Here is a 21607-nt window from a genome sequence, read left to right as displayed (position 1 = left end):
TTTACAGAAAGTCATATTGTAGATCAGCACAATTCTGGTTAAATTGAGAATCAAAATATAAAAAATAAAATGCAATTTACTAGAGGTTCTGACTATTTAAAATGCTAAATTATTCTGAATAAATTATTTTTTAAAAACTGTTTGAAATAATGATTTAATGATTCATAAATACTTCACTTGTTTAATTACTGGATGAATCAGTATTTTTGAATGAATTTCTTGAATAAATGCCAATATCACAGAAATAATGAAACTGTGTGGTTGAAAAGACTGTTTGTGAAGCTGTTTCACACCTATACATGACATCTACTCTCTCTGGTTCAGCAGCAGCGCCAACACAGATTTGAATGTTCCGGTGTGATTTTGTCAAACGTTTATTAGACACAGGTGAATAATTAGCATTTAGGAATTAGATTGTGTGGGTGTTTGAATCAAGATCGCGTTCTTTTAGCGATTCATCTTGCAGGTAATGCCTTAATGCGTCAACATGGAGCAAGTTTAGGGGCAGGGCTGGGCGATATGCCGATATATGACGATGCTACGATTTTTCGAATTTAGATTTAGCTGTATTGTATTTATTTTGTGTAGCTAACATATCAGTACTAGAGATTCTTGGGCACACATCGTAGCTTTTTAATGTACTTAAAGTTGCAATGAAACTGAAAAAAATTAGCGTCTGTCATTTTCACCAGAAGATTGAGTTATGTAAACATTACGAAGTTTTTAAATATAAAAAAAAACATGGTTGAATCTTTCATACTAATGTCTAGAATGTTTAGCATTTACAAAATATGTAGGAGGAATTTTTAGTTAATTACAATTTTAAGAGATATAAATATTAGTCAGTTCCTTTAAGCAAGAGTAAGCAGTTCTCAAAAACATGGTTTTTGCTTGTCTTTAAAAGGTCTTAAAAAGTCTTAATTCACCCTTACACAAATTAAGTCCTTAAAAAGATCTTAAATCAGAGCAGAACATCTTAAATTCACAAAGTCTTGGCATTAACTGTTGCATACATTGCAAAAAAAAAAAAGATATCTTCCTCAATATTTTCTGTTTTCCGTTACAAATCTTTAAATCAAGATACATTCATGAAAATATGAGTAAGTAAATATAATCATTTTTGAAAAGTCTGATTTTATGTTTTACATAGTCAAATTTAATCAGTGGTCATTTAAGCAACGCTTTTGAGAAATATAGGGTGTGTGTGTGTGTGTGTGTGTGTGTGTGTGTGTGTGTGTGTGTGTGTGTGTGTGTGTGTGTGTGTGTGTGTGTGTGTGTGTGTGTGTGTGTGTGTGTGTGTGTGTGTGTGTGTGTGTGTGTGTGTGTGTGTGTGTGTGTGTGTGTTCTATTAAATATTGTTTAACTACAGATAGGAAGTATGACAAAGCCAGAGCTGGAGGGCCTTAGGATGGAGTGTGTAATGAATGAAGGGGTAGTGATGGAGAACAGTGACCCTCTCTATTTCAGCCCGACTCTGATCCATTCAGTCCTGCTCCACCCAGTACTGCAGGCCTGACGGATTCCTCAGGCTCTTGTTGTCAGAGAGAACCCCAGTTTATATGGACTTTTCAGAGCATGAAAAACCCGATTATCTTTAATGGAATGGTCTCGCTCTCTCTCTCTCTGTCTGTCTGTCTCTCTCTCTCTCTCTCTCTCTCTCTCTCTCTCTCTCTCTCTCTCTCTCTCTCTCTCTCTCTCTCTCTCTCTCTCCTCTTCTGCTCTGCCGGGTCAGTGCTGAAGAGGCTGGTGAGTATACATGAGGCGTATGACTGATTTCTGCTGCATGGCCAGTTTGTTAATTTATGTTTCGGTGTGTGAAGTAAATTTCAACCATTTTGAAAAGCACTGATATAATTTGTTATTTTTTTCATGATGAAACGCGCTTTTCTTGGTAGTCGTCCTAAATTTAGTTATTGTGTGGGACACTTATGATGACCTCATTTAGCATACGCACCACATGCCATACAAAGACTCCCTCGGGTAATTGTTCCTTGAAACACTCAATCGAGCCACTCTTAAAACACAGCTGAGTCTATGAAGAGTTCAGGTGAGGTCCCTCTCTTTCTCTCTCCCTCCCATTTTCTCTTTTTAGTTGTCTTTGTCTTTCTGGGTAGCTACAGGTAGTGACCTGTTTTTGAGAGGTGCTGCATCAGTTCCCCTCAGCTGCTCTTTATTCTTTAACATTGGGAACAGACTCAGAAGTCACGGGTCACATACCCTATCCTAACTATTTTTTGCTGTATGTATTAGAGAATTCTGAGTCTGAGATGCTGTTGAGAAAGTGGTTTTTGCTCTTATATGCATTTTCAGCTGTTAGACCTTTTATGAGAGGTGTGTGCCTTTCCATACCCGTTCAATTTAATTTGACACAGTTTAACTCCATTTGAAGTGAATGCCACCTGAGCTAAATATCAAGTGTCCCAGAAAAGGGTATGAATACTAATGCAATGTATCTCAGTTTTTCCTTTTTAATAAATTTGCTAAGTTATCACTGATCTTTTTTTTTTGCTTTATCATTATGGTACATGAAGTGTAGATTGATGTGAAAAACAAAGTCATTTAAAGTAGTTTAACATAAGGCAGCAACATAACAAAATGAAGGGGTTTGAATACTTTTGCAAGGCACTGTATATGACAGAAATGAATGGGCCTCATTCATGGAACCTTTGTAAATAGTAGTGAATTCTCGCATAAAACAGACCTTCCCAAAAACTCTCATCCGGATTCACAATTGCTTCGTAAGCATCTGATTTCATAGTTAAAACGTGTGTGTGTTAATAAATTCCAACAATTAATAAATAGGCCGTGTGTGCACGCTCATTCATAATTAGCATAATATCCGCTTATGAATTACAACTACGTAAATTACGTGACCAGGAACGCTGTGGAATCTTCTTGACTCCCTTCTCAGGTTTGGCTTCAGTATATTGCATAAATGCTAAAGAGACTAATTGGCCATATGCCTACTAGTCCAAGTGATATGCAAAAATTATGGTATTTTTCATAAAAGCTTGAAACTTGGGACACATGTACAGTTTGCGGCCCTGAACATTTTCAGAAATGGAGCCATCGCAAAAACGCCTTGTAACGGCCATTTTGCTTTCCGCCATAACTGAATTATGTATTTTGTATTATATCTCCTGAACCAAACATGATAACATGGAAAATGTTGTGTCTACCCCAATGTTTTGATGGTCAAGGATTACAATGACACCATATACAACATAAACTGTTCTGGTGAATAGTTAATGGTGAATTCAGTGATGTCGTGAGAAGGATTACAATGAAATTGCAGTATCTGAGAATATCATCTAAAGCTGGGGCCACACTAAAATATTTTTTAAATCTTATAATATTTTTGAAAATGGGAGAGACCACAAACATGGCCATAAGTAAATCTTTTCGTTTGACACATTCTTTTTAGGCCATGTTGCTAAGGTCATATTGAATATTCTACTCTTTACAGTCAATGTATTGTCATGGTTAATGAACAAAAGGGTTAAGCTTTTTAAACTCTACACAACATGCATGCAACAGACACAGACTATTCACCTTAACAGTTTATGATGTTGTATATTGTATCATTGTAATCCTTGACCATCAAAACATAGGGGTAGACATAATATTTTCTGTTATCGTGTTTGATTCAGGAGATATGATACAAAATACATAACTTGTTTATGGCAGAAAGTAAAATGACCGCCACGAGGCGCTTTAGCGCGGGCTCCATTTCTGAAAATGTTCAGGACCCCAAACTGTACAACAGTACCAGGTTTCATGCTTTTATGCAGGGCTCGAGACTGTGTTTAGGACGAACAGAAATATTCTCCAAGACGCCTACAGGACGAAAGACATTTTTGTATGTGTGTTCATTTATTACTATCCTATTAGGCTAACTTACTTAGAAAATGCCAAAATTAACCGACCAAACGCTGACTACAACGGAGCGCGTCTTCTCATGCTGTTACTATAGTTACTATCACTGGCCGCTACTCACCCGGAGACGTGTTCCGCGGTACCGGGTGCATATGGGTGCATCTATCAAATGACTTAATGACATCGCAAATATGTTGCGCTGGTTAAACAAAGGTAACGTAAAAATGATTGCTTTGCTTTTCATATTTGCTAAATAATAGCTACCATCTGTGTCTGTCTCAATGGGGCTGTTTACACCTGGCCACTTCATGCGTTTTCTCAGATCGGATAGCTATCTGATTTATCAAAACGATTCCATTTACATCTGGACACACAAATGTGTTTTTCGCGAAACGGAAATAAATCTGATCTTCAATTCCCGCGCTATATGCAGATTTAATATAGTTCACGTCACCGAAAGCAACAGATATGAGCTACATTTTATTGATCATCAGCTAAAATCAAAATCAAAGACCGCAATAAGGGGGCTTTTACACTGGGCTCGTTTGCTGCGGTCCGAGCCCGGGCGCGATTGTTCCCGGCGCCCCCCGCAGCGTTGGTCTGGTTTCACACTCAACTTGATTCTATCGAACTCTGGTGCATTTGCGTGCATCTTACGTCATTGCAAACGTGCACGGCGCATGATAGAAAACACGACGTGGGTCAATATATTGTGTTTTTTTATTAATTTGGTGCTATTAATTATAGCTGAGTAAACAACGCAGGTTAACTGTGTGTGTGTTTCACATAATCTGTCTTTCCGCTGCTTGCAAATGGACTCTTATGAGGAGACAGTGGATTTCCATTAATTTGTTGCCCTGATTGCACGCACTATGCGTGAATACACTGCAGACTCACTCTTGCTCGTATCCAGGGTAAATCTTCATCCCTTACGTGTGTTTTATTTAACTAAATACATCATAATCGGCTAAAACGCATGCGCAGGATACTTTACTTCCTGAACAAGTGCGCATCCGAGTCCGTGTTGTTTACACATACACGCGAATCGCAGCACGGTTCGGGAGCAACCGAACTCAGACCACCTCCTCCAGGCAGTCTCGAGTTCGGAGGGCATTTACACCTGGTCTTTTCACGATCGGATCACAGAATCACCGATCACAGAAAACGCATGAAGTGGCCAGGTGTAAACAGCCCCAAAGAGCTTGCTTTGAAAAGCCTGGCGCAAACGTCATTCATTTCATTGGATCACTTGTGGTGACGATGTGTGGGCAGGATTAAGAGTCCACACGTGGGGTAGAAGCCGCTGATTGGCTGAGAAGCTTTCACTCAAAGCTTTCCTCGGGCTGCTTATTGGATGAACTGCTAAAATGAAAATCACTCACTAGTCACCATAGGCCTGGGTCAAAATGGACGAGCCCAGTATTTATTTGTTATTGTTTAATCCAACCAACTCAAAAACGTTTTGAGCTGTATGTATTTTTCTCTTAATTTTCGTATATGTAAAAAAAAAAAGAAAAAAAATTGTTCTGCATGAATACAAAAAAGCATTTAACTCCTGACATTTTTTATTAAATCTGTTTTTTTTAACCTGTTTACAGATAACTACTTTGAATGGAGCTAAATAAATATAATAATATATATCATAAACATTTTAATGGTGTTTTTATTATGTGACTTAACAACTATAGATGATAATAACAAAGTACAGAAAAAAACATTTTGATTTTGGGACCGTTGACATTCACTTTAGGACAGTTCAAATTGTTTTTCAGGACGGAGGTGAAAAAAGTTAGTCTGGAGCCCTGTTTTATGAAAAAGTGAACATATCACCTCAAATTTTGACCATCACCTGGACTATACCAAAAATTTCAATTTCAAATGATATTTGCATTTTATCCCTTTGATACTGTCGCCTTTTGAGAGCGGCAGCCTCTGGGTAAATCGAAAGAGGATACAGCTTGTCAGATCTGTTGTTCATGCAATCAAAATCTCTCCAGATGACACAGCGTTATTAAATACTGGGCTGCTGAACTTTATCCAGACAACATTGCAGTGCTCATGCCAGCTGGAATGGTGACTAGTTAACAGTTGTAACAGCTTTCCTGCTCTGTTCGAAAAGGTGCAGACCTGACCTCCTCTGTGCTAACTGCCTGTGCGTGCTGAGATTGTAATTGGTCTTGAGCAGAAGTTTAATCAGCCAGCAGGGCGGGAAATACTGATCCTGCCAAGACTCTGAGACCCGTTAAACTAATCATCCAAATTCTCTAGTTGAATCCTAGCATTAAGAGAATTTGACATTCATTTTTTCAAAATCACATTGTGAAATAAATGTTTTTCTCCAAAACACGGTGACACTTCTATATTAGGGCTAAGATAAATAAAATACTGTAAAATTAGTATAGGTATGATTCAATTGGTTTCAGGCCATAGTGTAAATTCTCTCTTTTGTATGTGGGACTTTTATGGTTGGTGCAGAAACCTCCTGTAAGTTGGCAAAATAGACACTTATTTTTTACAGGAGGGCGCCTTGGGGAGGAAGGCCTTGTTTAGTAAAAAAGACCAAGCCAGGTGATGGGAGGAGCATGTGAGGTGACGCTGTTTGAACCAAACAGATTGGTGTTTGTTAGCCTTCTCCTTTGAGGGCGTTTATGGATTAATTACTCATCAAGGGTCAAGAGAAGATTTGGGTTTTTGTTGGTATTTTTGCTGTTTGACCATATTTGGAGGATTATTACCATTTTTTTCTTGGACATTTTGATTCATTTTTTGGGTTCAAGGATTAAGGATTCACGCATACGAACAATACTTCTCACACATGGACTATTGGATCAAGGATTCTTGGATTAGTGATCATTTTTCTGATCTGACTATTGAGTTGTCAATATACTTTGTTGGTTAATCTGCTTAGGCCTGTCTTTGTCTGATTTCAAGTATTGATACAGTGTTTTTCATTAATCGTTCATGCCTTAAGAGTGCCATGAACTTTTAAGTGACTTCTGGTTTACTTAGGTTGTAAGCCAGGTTTGTTACAACACGTTGGCCACAATTATTGACACCAATACATTTTTTTATGAGTAAAATATCTCTTAAGTATATTACGATTAATATTTAAAATGTTATCACAGGTGACTAGGGTGACTAGGAGCTTTGAGCTTCTTGTTTCACAGGAGTATAAATATGAGGAAACACAAATAATATAGTTCTGATGTGCAGCAAAATATTGTTGAGCTTCACAAAATATAAAGTGACTGTAAGAAAATAGCTGAAGCATTGAAAATTCACATTTCCACCATCAGGGCAATAATTAAGAAGTTTAAATCAACTAAAGATGCTACAGATCTGCCTTGAAGAGGACGTGTGTTTATATTGTCCCAATGCACGGTGAGGAGGAAAGTTTGAGTGGCCAAAGACTCTCCAAGGATCACAGATGGAGAATTGCAGAAATTAGTTGAGTCTTATGGTCAGAAAGCCTCAATAAAACTCAATCAACCCCTACAGCACCACATGTTATTTGGGAGAGTTTCAAGAAAAATCATCTTTGCTCATCCAAAAACAAACCAGCATATTCAGTTGTCAGACACAGAGCCGGCCCGAGCCTTTTGGGGGCCCTAAGCAGATTTTGATTTGGGGGCCCCCTCCCTCTACGCGAAGTCACCTGTGCTTGATGATTATTGACACAAATGTCACACAATAATGATACATTATAAATGAATAAAGTGAGGTTATGTATTAATACAAAATAAATACTTAAAAAATAGATGCCTACTTAAATAAAAAAGTTTTAACTTTTACTTTACTCTTTTACTACCTCTTTGAAACTTATTAAAACAAACTTCTCAAAACATATAAAATAAATTATTTGCAAAAAATATTGACAAAACTGAGAAATCAGAAACATAATAAGAACAAGAGTTCAACAATGACAATTATTGTTGAAAACTGTAAAAATATTATTATTATTTCTCAACTGTCTCAATACAGTGTAACTCTCCTCAAAATCTTTTTTTATTATTATTATTGTAACAGACTTTGTTGGATTGTACATGACAGAATCCAACAAAGTCTTTTACTATAATACAGGTAATGATGTACTGGCGCTCGTTGTCTGTGTGTATGCAATCTATTTTTCCCCTCGGGGCTTGCCGTAGATAGGAATGGGTCGTGCGCACTTGGTACTGGAGTGTCGCGGGTTTTTGGAGTTAGTGATCTGATGTGTGGTATAATAAAGTGGAGAAGATTTCAAACTGCTATGTTGTTTATTTATTCAAACTGCTACCCTTACACCTAGAAGGTTAAGTTCCCCTGCGGCTATTTTCTCCAACTTAAACCGATACCGTGACTATGCGCAGTTGCGCACGAATTGTCTACACTCGCAAGGTGTCTAGATAATGCGCATGACTTAAACGTTGGCAGACACAGCAGCAGTGGTTGGCAGGTATATTGATCATGAAATCAGAATTTTCTTGTCTTGAATTATTCATTCATATTCATTCATTCATGTATGTCACTTGTTTAAGTCATCTAAAAAAAAAAAAATTTAAACTCGATTGGGGGGCCCCCTGGTGGCCAGGAAGCCGCTTAGTTCGCTTATGCCTCGGGCCGGCCCTGGTCAGACATGACTGGAATTTCAAAAGGGACCGGATCTTATGGTCAGATGAAACTAAAAAAAAAAAAGTTTTTTGGCAGCAAACCCACCAGATGGGTTTGGTGCAAACGGGGATAAAACGTACCCAATGTCCAATGTTAAATATACCGTTGGATCTTTAATGTTGTGGGCCTCTTTTCCTGACGAAGGTCCTGGGCATCTTGCTCAGATACATGGCATAATGGATTCTAGAAAATACCAACAGATAAAAAAATCAAAACCTCACAGCCTCTGCTAGAAATATTATAATGTGCCATGGTTGGATCTTCCATCAGGACACAAAACGAACATCAAAATCAACACAAAATGTGTCACTGAACACAAAATTAAGCTTCTGCGTGGCTGTCCCAGTTTCCCTGACCTGAACCCAATAGAAAATGAGTGGGGTGAACTGAAGAGGAGAAGCACCAACATGGATCTGGGAATCTGAAGAGATTCTGTATAGAGGAATGGTCTCTGATCTCTTGTCAGGTGTTTTTCAAATTTATCAGGTATTATAGAAGAAGACTCAGAGCTGTTTTCGTGGCAAAAGGAGGTTGCGAAAAGTATTTAATAATTTATGCACGTATTTTGGAAAAAAGCTTTTATTTCATAATGTGATAGACCCCCACTTTTAATTCTTTGGCGAATTTTTTGAATGGAACATCAAAAGGGTAAACAATGCAGATTTATTTTTACAGCCATCTTCGATCATATTTACCAGGGGTGCCAATCATTTTCTCAGAGTATCTTTTGTGTTCCACAAAAGAAAGAAATTCATACAGGTTTGAAGTCACATGAGAGTCAGTAAACGGTGATATTTTATATTTTTTATTATTTATATTTTTGGGTGAACTCCTTTTAACAAACAAGGTGCTGCAGTGAACTTTTAAAATACATCTCCATTCTTGGCTCTTTTTTTTTTATCTGTAAATATTTTAATGAGTGAGTCCCCCATTGTCTCTGCTGCCTCTTTCTACCTTATAAAATTCTTCTCAAGCACTCGACTCCCCCAAAAGTTACATTTTTCAGGGCAATTTGTTGTGCGTCTATGAAAAAAAACGATGGCCGTGTAAAAGGTTTAGCTCATAACTGCACTGTGACAGATGATAAATACTTAATCCCTCACCCTCGTCCTAGTGCTTTTTTTGTGGTTGCTGATAAAATGGTCACGTAAGTGTAGTTAATTCTTGTTAACTCTGTTTGTTCCTCATCTGTTCCAGCCCACTCCTCTAAACTCTCTAAAATAAAACCATGTTACAGTAAAATTATTAATTATCTCTCTTTCTGAAGATGACTGTTGCAAACTGTGTTTTACGTTCCTGTCATATTAATGACTTTTTTAGAGCAGTTTATTTTGTGATTTGTCCTGTTGTTGACCTGCAGTTTTGATTGTAAAGACTTTGAGGATTTGGTTTCAATCAACACACTCATGTCAGTTCTTTATATCATTCTGTCTTTCCTTATTTCCCATTCCCCTATCAATCCTACATTTATCTTTGTCGATATGTTTGGGGTAAGTAAGGTACTTTTATTCAGAAATGATGCATTAAATTGATCAAAAGTGACAGTAAAGACATTTATCATGTTACAAAAGATTTAGATTTCAAATAAATTATAATAAAAATAATAATAAGAAATGTTTCTTGAGCACCAAATCATCATATTGGAATGATTTCTGAAGTAGCATGTGACACTGAACTGACTGGCTGCTCGAAATAAACAATGGCTGCTGGAAATTCAGCTTTGCCATCAGAGGAATAAATTACATGTTAAAATGTTGAATAGAAACTTGTTGTTTTACATTTTAATAATTCCCAGTATTACTGTTTTTACAGCTATCAAATAAATGTAGCCTTTGAAAGCATGAAAGAGCAGAGAATAATAAAAATTATTGCTGACACAAAACTTTTGAATGTTAGTGTAAATGATATGTCTTTTTATTTGAACACAGCATACTTTGTTTTCCTACATAGCACTCTTAGAAGTGTTGTGTTGTATTTCAGGTTAGGTTTAGTGTAAAGTCCATATCATTCAGTTTCCCAAAGGGTCTTTTATAGTGAGGAAAGCTCTCCAGCTCATTAGTCCATGGCTGTTAGAGCAGCTTCTGAAAGCCCCGTCTGAATGCCAGCTTACTGCACCTGGGTGTCTGTGGGCCGTAATGGGCAGACAGCAGAGTGCAGGGGGAAGCTGCGTAATAGATATTTATGGCTGCATTACGTCTCCTTGAGTTCAGGTCATAACAGGCAAATCTAATATGTTAGCCAGGCCCAGGATCGACCCTCTACTGGCAAATGGACCTCTAAGTGTACTGTTTGGCCAAAGCCTTCCTTCTTCACTTCTGTAATTATGGTGACAAGGCTGAGCGCAGGAGAGGACAGCCTGACATTTCCTTGTTTTCCGCAAAGAAGTGTTTTGTTGCAGGAAACCATATTACACATAATATGGTTATATTATATATAACTATTATATATATTATATTATATATATTACTCATATATTACATATGGTTTATATAACCATTGATGGACTCTTAGTGGAAGAAGTTATTGCAGACAGATGAGATCCCTGAGGCAAACAAAGCTTAACTGTTATTGTACAGATCAGATGCAGAATCATGCAGAAGGTGTATTAAATAGCGGATATATGCAAATCGTTCGCCTGGTTTTTGTCTATTATTTTTAATCTGCTATCCTCTAACCAAACAAGAATATGCACTGTGGGTTTGATCAGTATTAGTAGGGCCGATTTTATTAATTTTCCTGTTCTGCTTGAGTGTTCAAGCCTTGGGGTTGCATTCTGAGATGCCATGTAAACAGAACTAAACACAACTGAGTGTCTTAAGTTAGATTTACTTGTTCTTGTCATCTGCTGTTGCGGTTGTGGTCAGATATACACTACAGTTCAAAAGTTTGGGGTCGGTAAGATTTATTAATATTTTTGAAAGAAGTCTCTTATGCTCAACAAGGCTGCATTTTATTAGTACAACAGTGATAGTGTGGAATATTATTACAATTTAAAATGTTATATTTTAGAAACCATGGTATATTTAGAAACCAAACATTTGAACGGTAGTGTAAGGATTGTGCATAATCAACCTATTTCCATGGAAATATTGACTGATTGAGACATTTTTTTAATTGCTGTATCAGTAATATATGACTGAATGTTTGTTTGTTTTTGTTTTTTAAGGTGCTGTAATTGGGGATGGTCAATCTGCAGTAGCCAGCAACATCGCTAACACAACCTATCGTCTGCAGTGGTGGGACTTCACCAAATTCGACTTGCCTGAGATCAGTAATGGTGAGTTTTTGAAGGGATGTATCATAGCCATTAATGATAAACAGATGCATTATCAGAGATTGTGGGGAAATCAATACATTGATACATCGCTGTTCTTTCTTTAATGATTCCTAATCGAAACTACAAAGTTCATTTTTTTTTATTCCACACAAAAAAAATCTTTGAGCAAGTAATCTACAGTTTTGCATTTAAACAGCAGAATAATCAATAAAAAATGCGATTCTCTGAAATATATTCTTATTGAATTGTGAAGTGTGCACCCCTGTTTACAGTGGTGTTTTCTGTGGGATTTTCCAGAAAGGCACGTGTTCTTTCTGAGATTTAATTTTTGCCATGTGCCCATCCACCTGAACAGAAACACAAAATGCCTCAATACCCCACAGTGTTGAAGAAATCGTAGTGAGGGGAAAGGCTGCACCATGATAGAGTAGCTGTAGAAAAAGGTAATAGTGACACTTCACTTCACCGAGATACCTAGCACAGCTGATGGAGGGCAGATGCCATGGACAGGAGAGGAAATTGGTCACATATTAGAGTTATTTTCTTCCCCGCCTCTCTCTTTCTTTCTCTGTCACGATAAGCGTTACTGGAAGCTCTTGGCGATTACCCAGGGCTAATTACAAGATTGCAGAGTGATTCTTGTTATCTGGGCTTGATCTCACACCTGGCAGCACTTAGGCACTAACATCTGTTCAGCCTGTAAGAATATTGAAAATCTCAGAAAACAAAGGTTAGCATCCCTCAGGACATGTACACATAGCCAGATATACACAAGAAAATAAGTCTTATGAATGCTGTGTTTGTTGCGGTATGAAGGTTAAAAAACCCCAAAGTCAATCCCTTATAAGATTTAGTTTGACCTTCACTTATCTCTTAACCCAGAGGTGCCAGACTTGCTGAGGATCTGTTGATGGATGAGGATGGAGTTTTATTTGTCAGTTCTGTTGAGAACTGACCCAGTCATTTTTTTAATACTCAGATCTCCCAAAGACAGGGCAATAAAACTGATATGATTTTAGAAGCATTGTTGTCATAGTCTATAGTACTGTGTTGTAAAATAAAACATAGAAATGAGACAGAACAGCACAATGCATATTATGCATGCAGACGTGCATCCCAGTGTCAGTCGCATCCAGTTCAATCAGATGCACAATAAATATTTTGTTAGGTTTTTGTTAAAGGTATTCAAACACTCACAAATGTTTTGGAAATCCCCTTAAACTACTTGGATTGCAGAAGCCCTGGCTTTGCCCCAAACCACCCTGGAAAAAGTCCTTAGCTTGGCAGTATCCTGCAAAATATGGCAAAATATTAAAATATTTTAATTATTAAGTACCCTAAAGAAAGATTTTCCATACAACACTTTTTGCAGAACTGAGAGTTAATTCTAATTGTTTTTGCTCTTCTCCTGTTATTTTTTTTTTCTGTTCCGTGCAAAGGTGCATGAGTGTCCCAAGGAGTGATCATAGGAACTGTTCTCAGCCAATTTAGAAAGTTGGCCCATTCACACTAAGAATCCAGACCATTACAACAATAACGACACAGTGGAATCATATTGTTGGAATCACTTTCAGAGCAATTTTTTTCCTACTTTAATGTGCGTTCTTAAATTATGTGTTCACAGATCGTAAGTGAAATGTACGCTTGTAATAAGCAGATTGTTATCGTCCATTAGTTTGGACCATGTGTAGACATTATAGTTACTGTTATAGTTTTTATTCTTGCTGTGAAAAGGCCTTTATGGCCATGAAAACCACAGCACAATACTACTACATTGCAGTATAAATTCTTCGTGTGCTTTCAACATGATACATTTTTTAGAATATTTATATTAAAATATGAGTGCGTTCTTCTGTCCTCCCACAGTGCACAGTACATCAGTGCTGTCTAATTACAAATACAAGAAATCCTTTATAGGCATTAGATGTCAAATAAACTGTGCTATTGATTCTGGAGCCCATTAGAAGTTCATGTATTGTGCAGTTAAACAGCTCATGCTCAATATGTGGAAGCTCATTGTTCTAGAAAACACTTAAGATTGAAACATTTCCATTAGACATGCTCTTGCCATAGTTTTTAATTAAGTACGACTGGGCTTTTGTGAACGTTTCTTTTCGGTGGCCTACATTATTCTTTCCTCTATAGTTATTTGAATGCAATCTGATTTAATTGTTATAAAAAGCACTTAATCTTCTTAGAAAATACTTGTACTTGCTTTAATTATGTGCTCTGGCTTAAATATCTCAAAATCAGTTTGATACAGTAATTAAGAACTTGTTTCGATCCAAAAATTGTAGAAGTACACATCTGTTAGAAATGCAGTGCACTTGTTAAAATAACTTGTCAAAAATAGCTTGTCAAAAATAGCTTGTCAGACTTCAGGCTATAATCATTAGTGTAAATGGGACATGTTTCAGATTTTTAGGCCAGATAAGTAATTATTTGCTCTGTAGATTATTGATGCTCTTTAGCTCAAATGTTGGCAGTAATAGAAGTTGATTTGAATCTGAGAGGCTTTTTCTCTTGTGTCCTTGTGATGACAGTAATTTAGTTGCAGATCTTTGATCTAAACCTTGTAAAGACGCGAGGCCTGGCCATTGTAATATAATGCAAACTCTCTGTTTAGAGGTTACACACCAGGGCATTTGCCCGTAACCTAACATCTTTTTCTGTGTGCTGCCTGCAATATTAACTTTATTTTGAGAACAAATTTGTGCCCAGAAGTGAGCTAAATCTGACAAAACCTCCTTTTGGGTATGTCCTCATGTGTAAAAATGGTATAAAATATACAAAGTTTTCTTGTTTTTCATTCAATTGTAGAAATGCAGAAAGCTTTCTGTTAGGGTAATGGTGTGGGTCAGGGTTAAGTAATAGTATTTATAACTAGCTGTATATAAAAACAATATGAAGTAGAATAACAGAATACAATTGTCAGTCCTATTTTTGAGGCCTTAATACGGTTGTGTTCACGAACAATGCAGTTATTTACGCGAGTGACAACCGCATTCTATAACCAAACTCACAAATGTACATTTTCAGGACTCACAACCACATTTTCAGAATACGTGTGCTGCATGAACAGAACCAGACTGAACAAATAGTTGATTGTTGTTTGGCACTGCACAAACACGTGTTTGCCGTGTGTTGCTCGGTTACTTGTGTGGTTTCGCTTTTGGTAACTTACAGAGATTTGACTGAGATATTAGCTGTGTCATCTAAAGATTTTAGATACAGTCACTGTTCTCCACTGGCTGTTCCTGTCAGTTTTGTGTTCTAAATTCAACGAACATAAACTGAAGCTCAACTGAACCTGCTTGACTCGCGAGAACAAACCTCATTGGTATTTGGAGAAGCTCAAATGTCCTGTGCGTAACACTTGAGAATGAACCTCATTGGTTCTCGTGTGTCAAGCGAACATGCTTGAGCCTCTGTTTACCACAACTGATGTGGGAGTTGAATGCTTATATGTCAATAAAAGTCTAAATTAAATCTCTTCATCATATAAAATATGAGACGGGTATTTTTAGAAAATTTGGACTAAACCTATTCGTTTTACCATCTCTTTTTGAACTTTTTGATGCATCAAAGTGGTAGCTGCGTGGACTGTCAATGGAGGGACAGAAATCTCTCTTTCATCAAAAATATCTTCATTTGTGTTCCGAAGATGAACGAAAGTCTTCCGGGTTTGGAACGAATTGAGGGTAAGTAATTAATGACAGAATTGAAATTTTTGGGTGAATTAACCCTTAAACTGCTGATGTCTTTCTGTGTATTATTTTATTTGCATCCCTCTGGGATTATAGGGTGCTCATTCTGATGAAAACTTATGGATTATCATATGTTTTCTTCAAATGTCTTTAGAGAGCAGTATTTTTTTCTATTTTTACCCAAATTAGAACGATGCGAGCATTATGGAATGCTGAACTCTCACATGTAGTTCATCTTTCATTCATTCTTTACGCCGGAGGGCGCCCTCGTGGACAAAGACATTCAGATATCACTGTAATAGCTGAATGAAATGCAGGTATTGATATTTTGACTGATTAAACATGAAGAGAATTACACCATTTCAACAGTATCTTTGTTCTTCAAGTCATATTGGCAATTTTCAAAAGAATAATGTATATTTATAATGCAATGGCAATTGGCATAGCCTTTATCACTGTATAGAATACTATAAAATAATTTCTACCTAATTCTGTAATGATAAGCTACATCAGTTCACAGAAGGAAGATATTTCAAACTGGTTATCATTAAGTGTAATTGTTCCTTTTGTATGCAATGGATTCTTCAAGAAACACAAAATAAACAAAGTAAAGATAAATTTGACTGATAGCAATATTTTTATAGATTTCTATAGATATTGTGATATATTGTTATTGTGATTTCTTTTGGCCGAGATAATAGTGTAGTAAAACATCTGATATTGTGACAGCCCCAACTAATACAACTGACTCTGAGGAAACATGCAAACAACTGCCACAGTAATAAATATAAAGACCTCAAGTGACTGCAGGGACTCTGAACAACACTTCAGTTTCACCAAGTTCATACAAGCACAACATAGTGTGATCCAGACGATTTGTTGGGGAGAAAATGCTTTCAAATTGATGCTTTGGACTTCATAACTTTCACATCCATATTGTAAGAATTCAAGAATATAGGACTTTTAGAACCAACAAAAATTTGTAAAAAGCTCAATTAACACTCACTGATCCATTCCATGTATTCCAGCGTATCTTTTACTAGGCTCATCCTGTCAGAGAATGACCAGTAAGAGGTGTGTGTCACATATGTGTCCACCCGAGGCCTGCCTGCTTGCTTTCCTCAACCACCACACAATTAAAGTTCTGCAACCTATCAACTGACAGCATAGGGACAGGCACCTCCAAGGGGCGATAATGGCATTGCTCAGCAGCAGGAGGCATGACTGGTGAATCACTGGCCTGCTCATTGACTGATATCTCTGAGCAGTCAACCTACTCAATAGCCCTGTGCACCTAGCAGCCATCTCTCCACTCTCCGCTGAGAAGACCTCCGAGAGAAACCTAGAGACTCTGGAACAAAACAAAGTTCTGCCCAATTTTACTAAGCCATCCTTAGACTCATTTGAGACTACAAGGGTGAAGAAATCTACTGGGGTAATACAGTCTGATTTCTGGCAAAAACATTTGAGCATGGTGAGCCTTCAGCTGAGCAGGCTCATTATCTAACTTGAGCTTATTCTCCTTATTAACTACCCTTTCCTCAGAAGCCTTTCTGGACAGCTCAGCCAAAGAGCAGAAGTATTAATGAGCTAAAATGTTTCCATCCTCTCTAATGCATCATGGTAATGTATGGCTTCAAGAAGCTGAAATTAACAGAGCATCTGAAGTTTAGACCGTGGAAGTGCTCTACATCAAAGTTAGCCATTATTTTAATATGAGAAGAGTGTGACTGGCTGCACAGAAGCTCTGTCAGTAATACAAAGCTCAAAATATACTATTTTATTTCCAGGTTTGATAACAAGTACACAAAACAAGTAAACTCCACTAATTGCCAGTATAATATAATATGGCGCTTTTCCACTGCATGGTACTGCTCAGTACGGTTCGGCTCGGCGCGGCTCGGCTTGGTTCGCTTTAGCTCGGTTGCTTTTCCACTGCAGGTAGTATCGCTTTTGGGATTATGACTGATCATTATAGTTTATCCGCTCCTCGGCAACCAACAAGAGATACGTCTGCACTTCTCGTCCACTGACCACGATTCAGCCATTTCTTTTTTGGAATTTTTTTTTCTTCAAGCAAGTAGCTTTAAAACAGGTGCTACAGCGGTGGCTGTTACTGGCTATTTAAATCTAGCGTTTTTGATGTCTTGCAAATACAATGATGCTGGTAGTGAGGATTCTGTCTTTCTGACCAATCAGTTATCTGCAGTGTTTTCAAGTCACATTTAGTATCGGTACGGTACGCTTGGAACCTCAACAGAGGTGGTACCATTTAAAGCGAGCCGTACCGTACCGTACCATGCAGTGGAAAAGCGCCAAAGCGCGCCGTACCGAACCGAACCGTACCGTACCATGCAGTGGAAAAGCGCCAATACAAACTCTAGGGGTAGCAAAAGTACCTGGCTCTAGCTAACATCTGTTCCAAAGTGTGTGGATGTTTTTTGTTCCAGCTTAGGGGATGCCCAAAGTGAGATCTCTCACAGCTGACCTTTCTTTCTTCATCTTGGTGCAGTTTGCCTTTAGAGGTTTAAACCAACTCTGGTGTCAGTTGGTATTGTTTACTGTATGATTGATTGGTATAGTTTAGTTCAACGGTGAAGATGCTGATGTGGTGGTGGTGAAAACAATGGCAAATATAAGGATATTTAGATAAAACCACACAACAGTCCATTATTGTGATTAATCCAGAACAGCAAGACATGCTTTAGTTTCATGAGGTCAGGTCTAAGGCTAAAGCTGTGTTTTTATCTGTGTTTATAAATATTAACTTGCTAGATTGTCACAGATTTCTAATTACCAGCAGAGACACTGAACAAATCCAGCTCATAAAGCTTCCGAGAGCTCTGGGAGCTCATATTGAGAAACCTTTTTCTGTACTTCATCCTTTTAAAGTCAATGATGTCAGGAATCTGCAGGGGATCATAAATCAGTGTAATTGTTACTCTGACTAAATATAAGCCATCGCAACTGATTCATCATTTTAACACCACTCAGCTCATTAATGCATAATTAAGAATGAAATAGTCTCATGAATTTGTTGGTGGCTTCAGCAGAAATCAAACATTGACAATTACAATGCCTCCTTACTCTTTTCCTCCAGCAGCTACTCTCCTGTCCTCTAGTTTGTTACAGTTAAGATGAAATATTCAGCCCTGTGTACTTTTTATTCTATATAAAGACTAAAACAGAGGATCAAAGACATGTTTTCAAGCCCTATGTTGTTGCAGATCCTGAAATCAAAGATGTTTCTGATTAGACTTCACTGAAATCACTGGATTGCTAAGGGCTATGTGGAATTTTGCTGTGATCGCAGCACATGCTGGTTTTATTTTAATTAGGAGAGCTATGAGTCAAATCAAATTAAATGCTTCGCTCTAGTTATTTTTCAACACAAAGTCCTTTCTCATTACAGCAAAGCAGGTATGGTCATTTTGTGAATATATATGATTATTGTGCCCCTTCTAGGGGTCATGATGAGGTCATATCATCTCATTTTCTTCGTGTGATAAGTGAAATCTGACTTTCTGAAGCTTGTGCTGTATGCAGAGCAGATGCTTTCAGTTTATAATTTTAGCATCCATTGTTCAACTGAACTAAATGGTTTTTATTTCTATAAAAAAAAGTGGGGCCGGTGCTGCGGTGGCCAAGTAATGTAATCGGTGTACGCCGAACACACCGTGTAACACTGCTAACACCGACTACCGCAGTAAGCCTACCCCCTTCCTTCCCCCTCTATTTGAATTTATTTTTATGTGTGTGCCGATTCGCTCTCATGCAGTTCTTGTAAATGCAAACTCATTGTTTTTTAGTGTAGCGAGAGGATTTTTGTGACTTAGAAAGTAAAATCCCAAATAAAATTCAGACTGTCACTGCAGGACTGATTGTAGAGTTAAGTAGTGTTTTATGTTTCTGTAAATTCTCAGGAGCTGAAGGAGCTCCAGTTTTGAAATAATAATAGATACTGTACACATGCATATGGCAGACCCATTGATGCAAAAATGCAACATGAGTCTATGAATATTCATTATTCTATTAAATGTTGAAGAGGATTTTATGTAAAATACCTCAAACTGTTTAGTATGCCCACTGCTGCAATGGAAATGAAATGGGTTGCATCTATATATTATACGGGGCCTGTAGTGTGAAATGCTTGCAGTAGCTGCTTCATTAAATTATTGCTGCAATAGCATGTCTACATTTAATGGAAAAAAAGAGCACAACATACTGTCTCATCTGTGGTAGACAATTTCGGAAATCTAGTGGTGCCCTAGAGAAAAAAAACATTGCTCTCCACAATACAGAAGTAAATAGGGAATGCAGGCTGGTCATTTGAGATGAACCACTGAATGGATGTTATTGCTGTGTAGTACAAGCCTGCATAATGCATACTTTGGCAATTCATGCATATCGTTTTCGGTCTTAAGTCCTATTCACACCAACGCAAATGATCAGCACGAAAGTTTGACCCGACCGGATAAATAATAAATAATAAATGAAAATGCAGATTCACTCTCTGACAATAGATGGCACTTTAAAAAAAGTTATTCTGGTTATTCTGAGAGTCAATGTGTTACGTAGCTTTTCTGGCAACCGCTTTTCAAAGAGAAGAAAAGTCAGTATTTACATGTTTTCAAAAAGCCGTTCAGATTTTTGTATTCATTATGGTGTTTATGAAGTAACACAAAATACAAGAGTACAGAGACTAGAGAGCTAGTTCCAGATTCTAGAAAAATACTCCATTTATGAGTGCCACCAAGTCATGTGTCGGTCTGAACAGAGGCATTAACATCTGTTTATTCAAATTAAAATGTTTATTGCACTTTATTTTTGCACCTTTCCATTCGCTGTCCATTGTATGTTACTCAAGTATGATTAGTTGTGTTAATATTGAAGGCTGTAAACCCAGGCCACTTGTGATCTAGGCTAGTAACTAAAATGTTGTAGGTTCAAATCAATGATCCATGAACTATCACCAGACCCTATAACAAATGTACTGGAAGTCGCCTTGAGTAAAAGCATCTGCTAAAATACAAATTAATTAGTGTACCTGGCTTAAGTGCCAGATGATTTTTTTTAATGCGTGGCTGGACTTATAGTATGATTACATGAAAGCTGGTTTTAAGAAATTAGATAAAGATTTGAGCAACTTCTGCACTCTTGGGATCAACCTCAAACATAAAATCTGTCAACTTTATTATTTCTTTGTCATTCTTCTGTATTTATCTGTATTAATCCTTTTTCTAGTGTTCAGGTGAAGTGACCGTAATTGACACTTGAACTGACATTAGGTGTTTGTGGTTTTGTGTCGTTTATGAGATGGAAGAGGGATGTTTGTGTTTTTATGAATGTTTGTGTACTCATTATTTGTTGATCTTGAAACTAGAAGATTCTGGATGTTTTTTTTTTCTAGGGATGTGTTAATCCACTGCTTCTTTGAATCTGTTCCTTATCCCTGTCTCTAATTTTTGCTCATTTAGTCTCTCTGTGACAAGAGACACATCACTATTCTCAGACATATTTCCCAAGCTCCTCTGCTGGAGTTATGACCAGGAAATCCCTGTCACTACCATCTTGTGTCTGTTAACTGCTTGATGACTTTGTACTGTAGTTTCAGACAGAGTGGTTTTGCAGATGACAGAGAATGTAATGGGACTGAGAAATTCGGGACTGAACCAGTCTGGGTACATTGGCTAGGTCGATGGAATGGATCCAGTGTAAATATGCCTGTAAAAGCATTATTTATTTCAGTTGTCCAGATGCTCTCTGTCCATAGCAGCCTGAGCGCTTCGTTTATCATTCAGTGTCAGCCGCAAACCCAATCTAAATCCTAAAGAACATTCGTGCACACTTGTGTCCACAAAAATAGATGATTAAACGTACTTTATCTCATACGGGAATGGTCTGTGCTTCCCACGTAGTGTCACCGGAATAGCCGTCACTTTACCCCAGCAAATACATTACTCATGTCCAGTAGGGAGCTCTGTCTGATGAAACCGTGAGCCACTTATCCATATTTAGCAGTCTGGACCGACTCTCACCGTTACACAACCTGCCCTTCTGACCCTCTCCTGGTAAAAGACAAGTGTTTTAATTTCAT

At 37.5% G+C, this 21607-nt stretch overlaps 1 protein-coding gene across 1 annotated transcript in view; it reads left to right on the top strand.

Annotated features, from left to right (window-relative positions):
- The window catches only part of ambra1a (autophagy/beclin-1 regulator 1a), a 106597-nt gene that overhangs the window by 28270 nt on the left and 56720 nt on the right, over window positions 1–21607 (top strand). Inside the window, exon 12 of the mRNA XM_077229059.1 lies at window positions 11693–11803. Within this exon, the coding sequence (XP_077085174.1) occupies window positions 11693–11803 (111 nt within the window). The remainder of the gene's footprint in view (window positions 1–11692; window positions 11804–21607) is intronic.

Source organism: Siphateles boraxobius, unplaced genomic scaffold (genome assembly GCF_051911475.1).
Source record: "Siphateles boraxobius isolate OS27281-9 unplaced genomic scaffold, OSU_SipBor_1 130, whole genome shotgun sequence".
Taxonomy (NCBI): domain Eukaryota; kingdom Metazoa; phylum Chordata; class Actinopteri; order Cypriniformes; family Leuciscidae; genus Siphateles; species Siphateles boraxobius.
The sequence above is the reverse complement of the archived record's forward strand: the minus strand, read 5'-3'. Positions and strand labels throughout refer to the sequence as shown.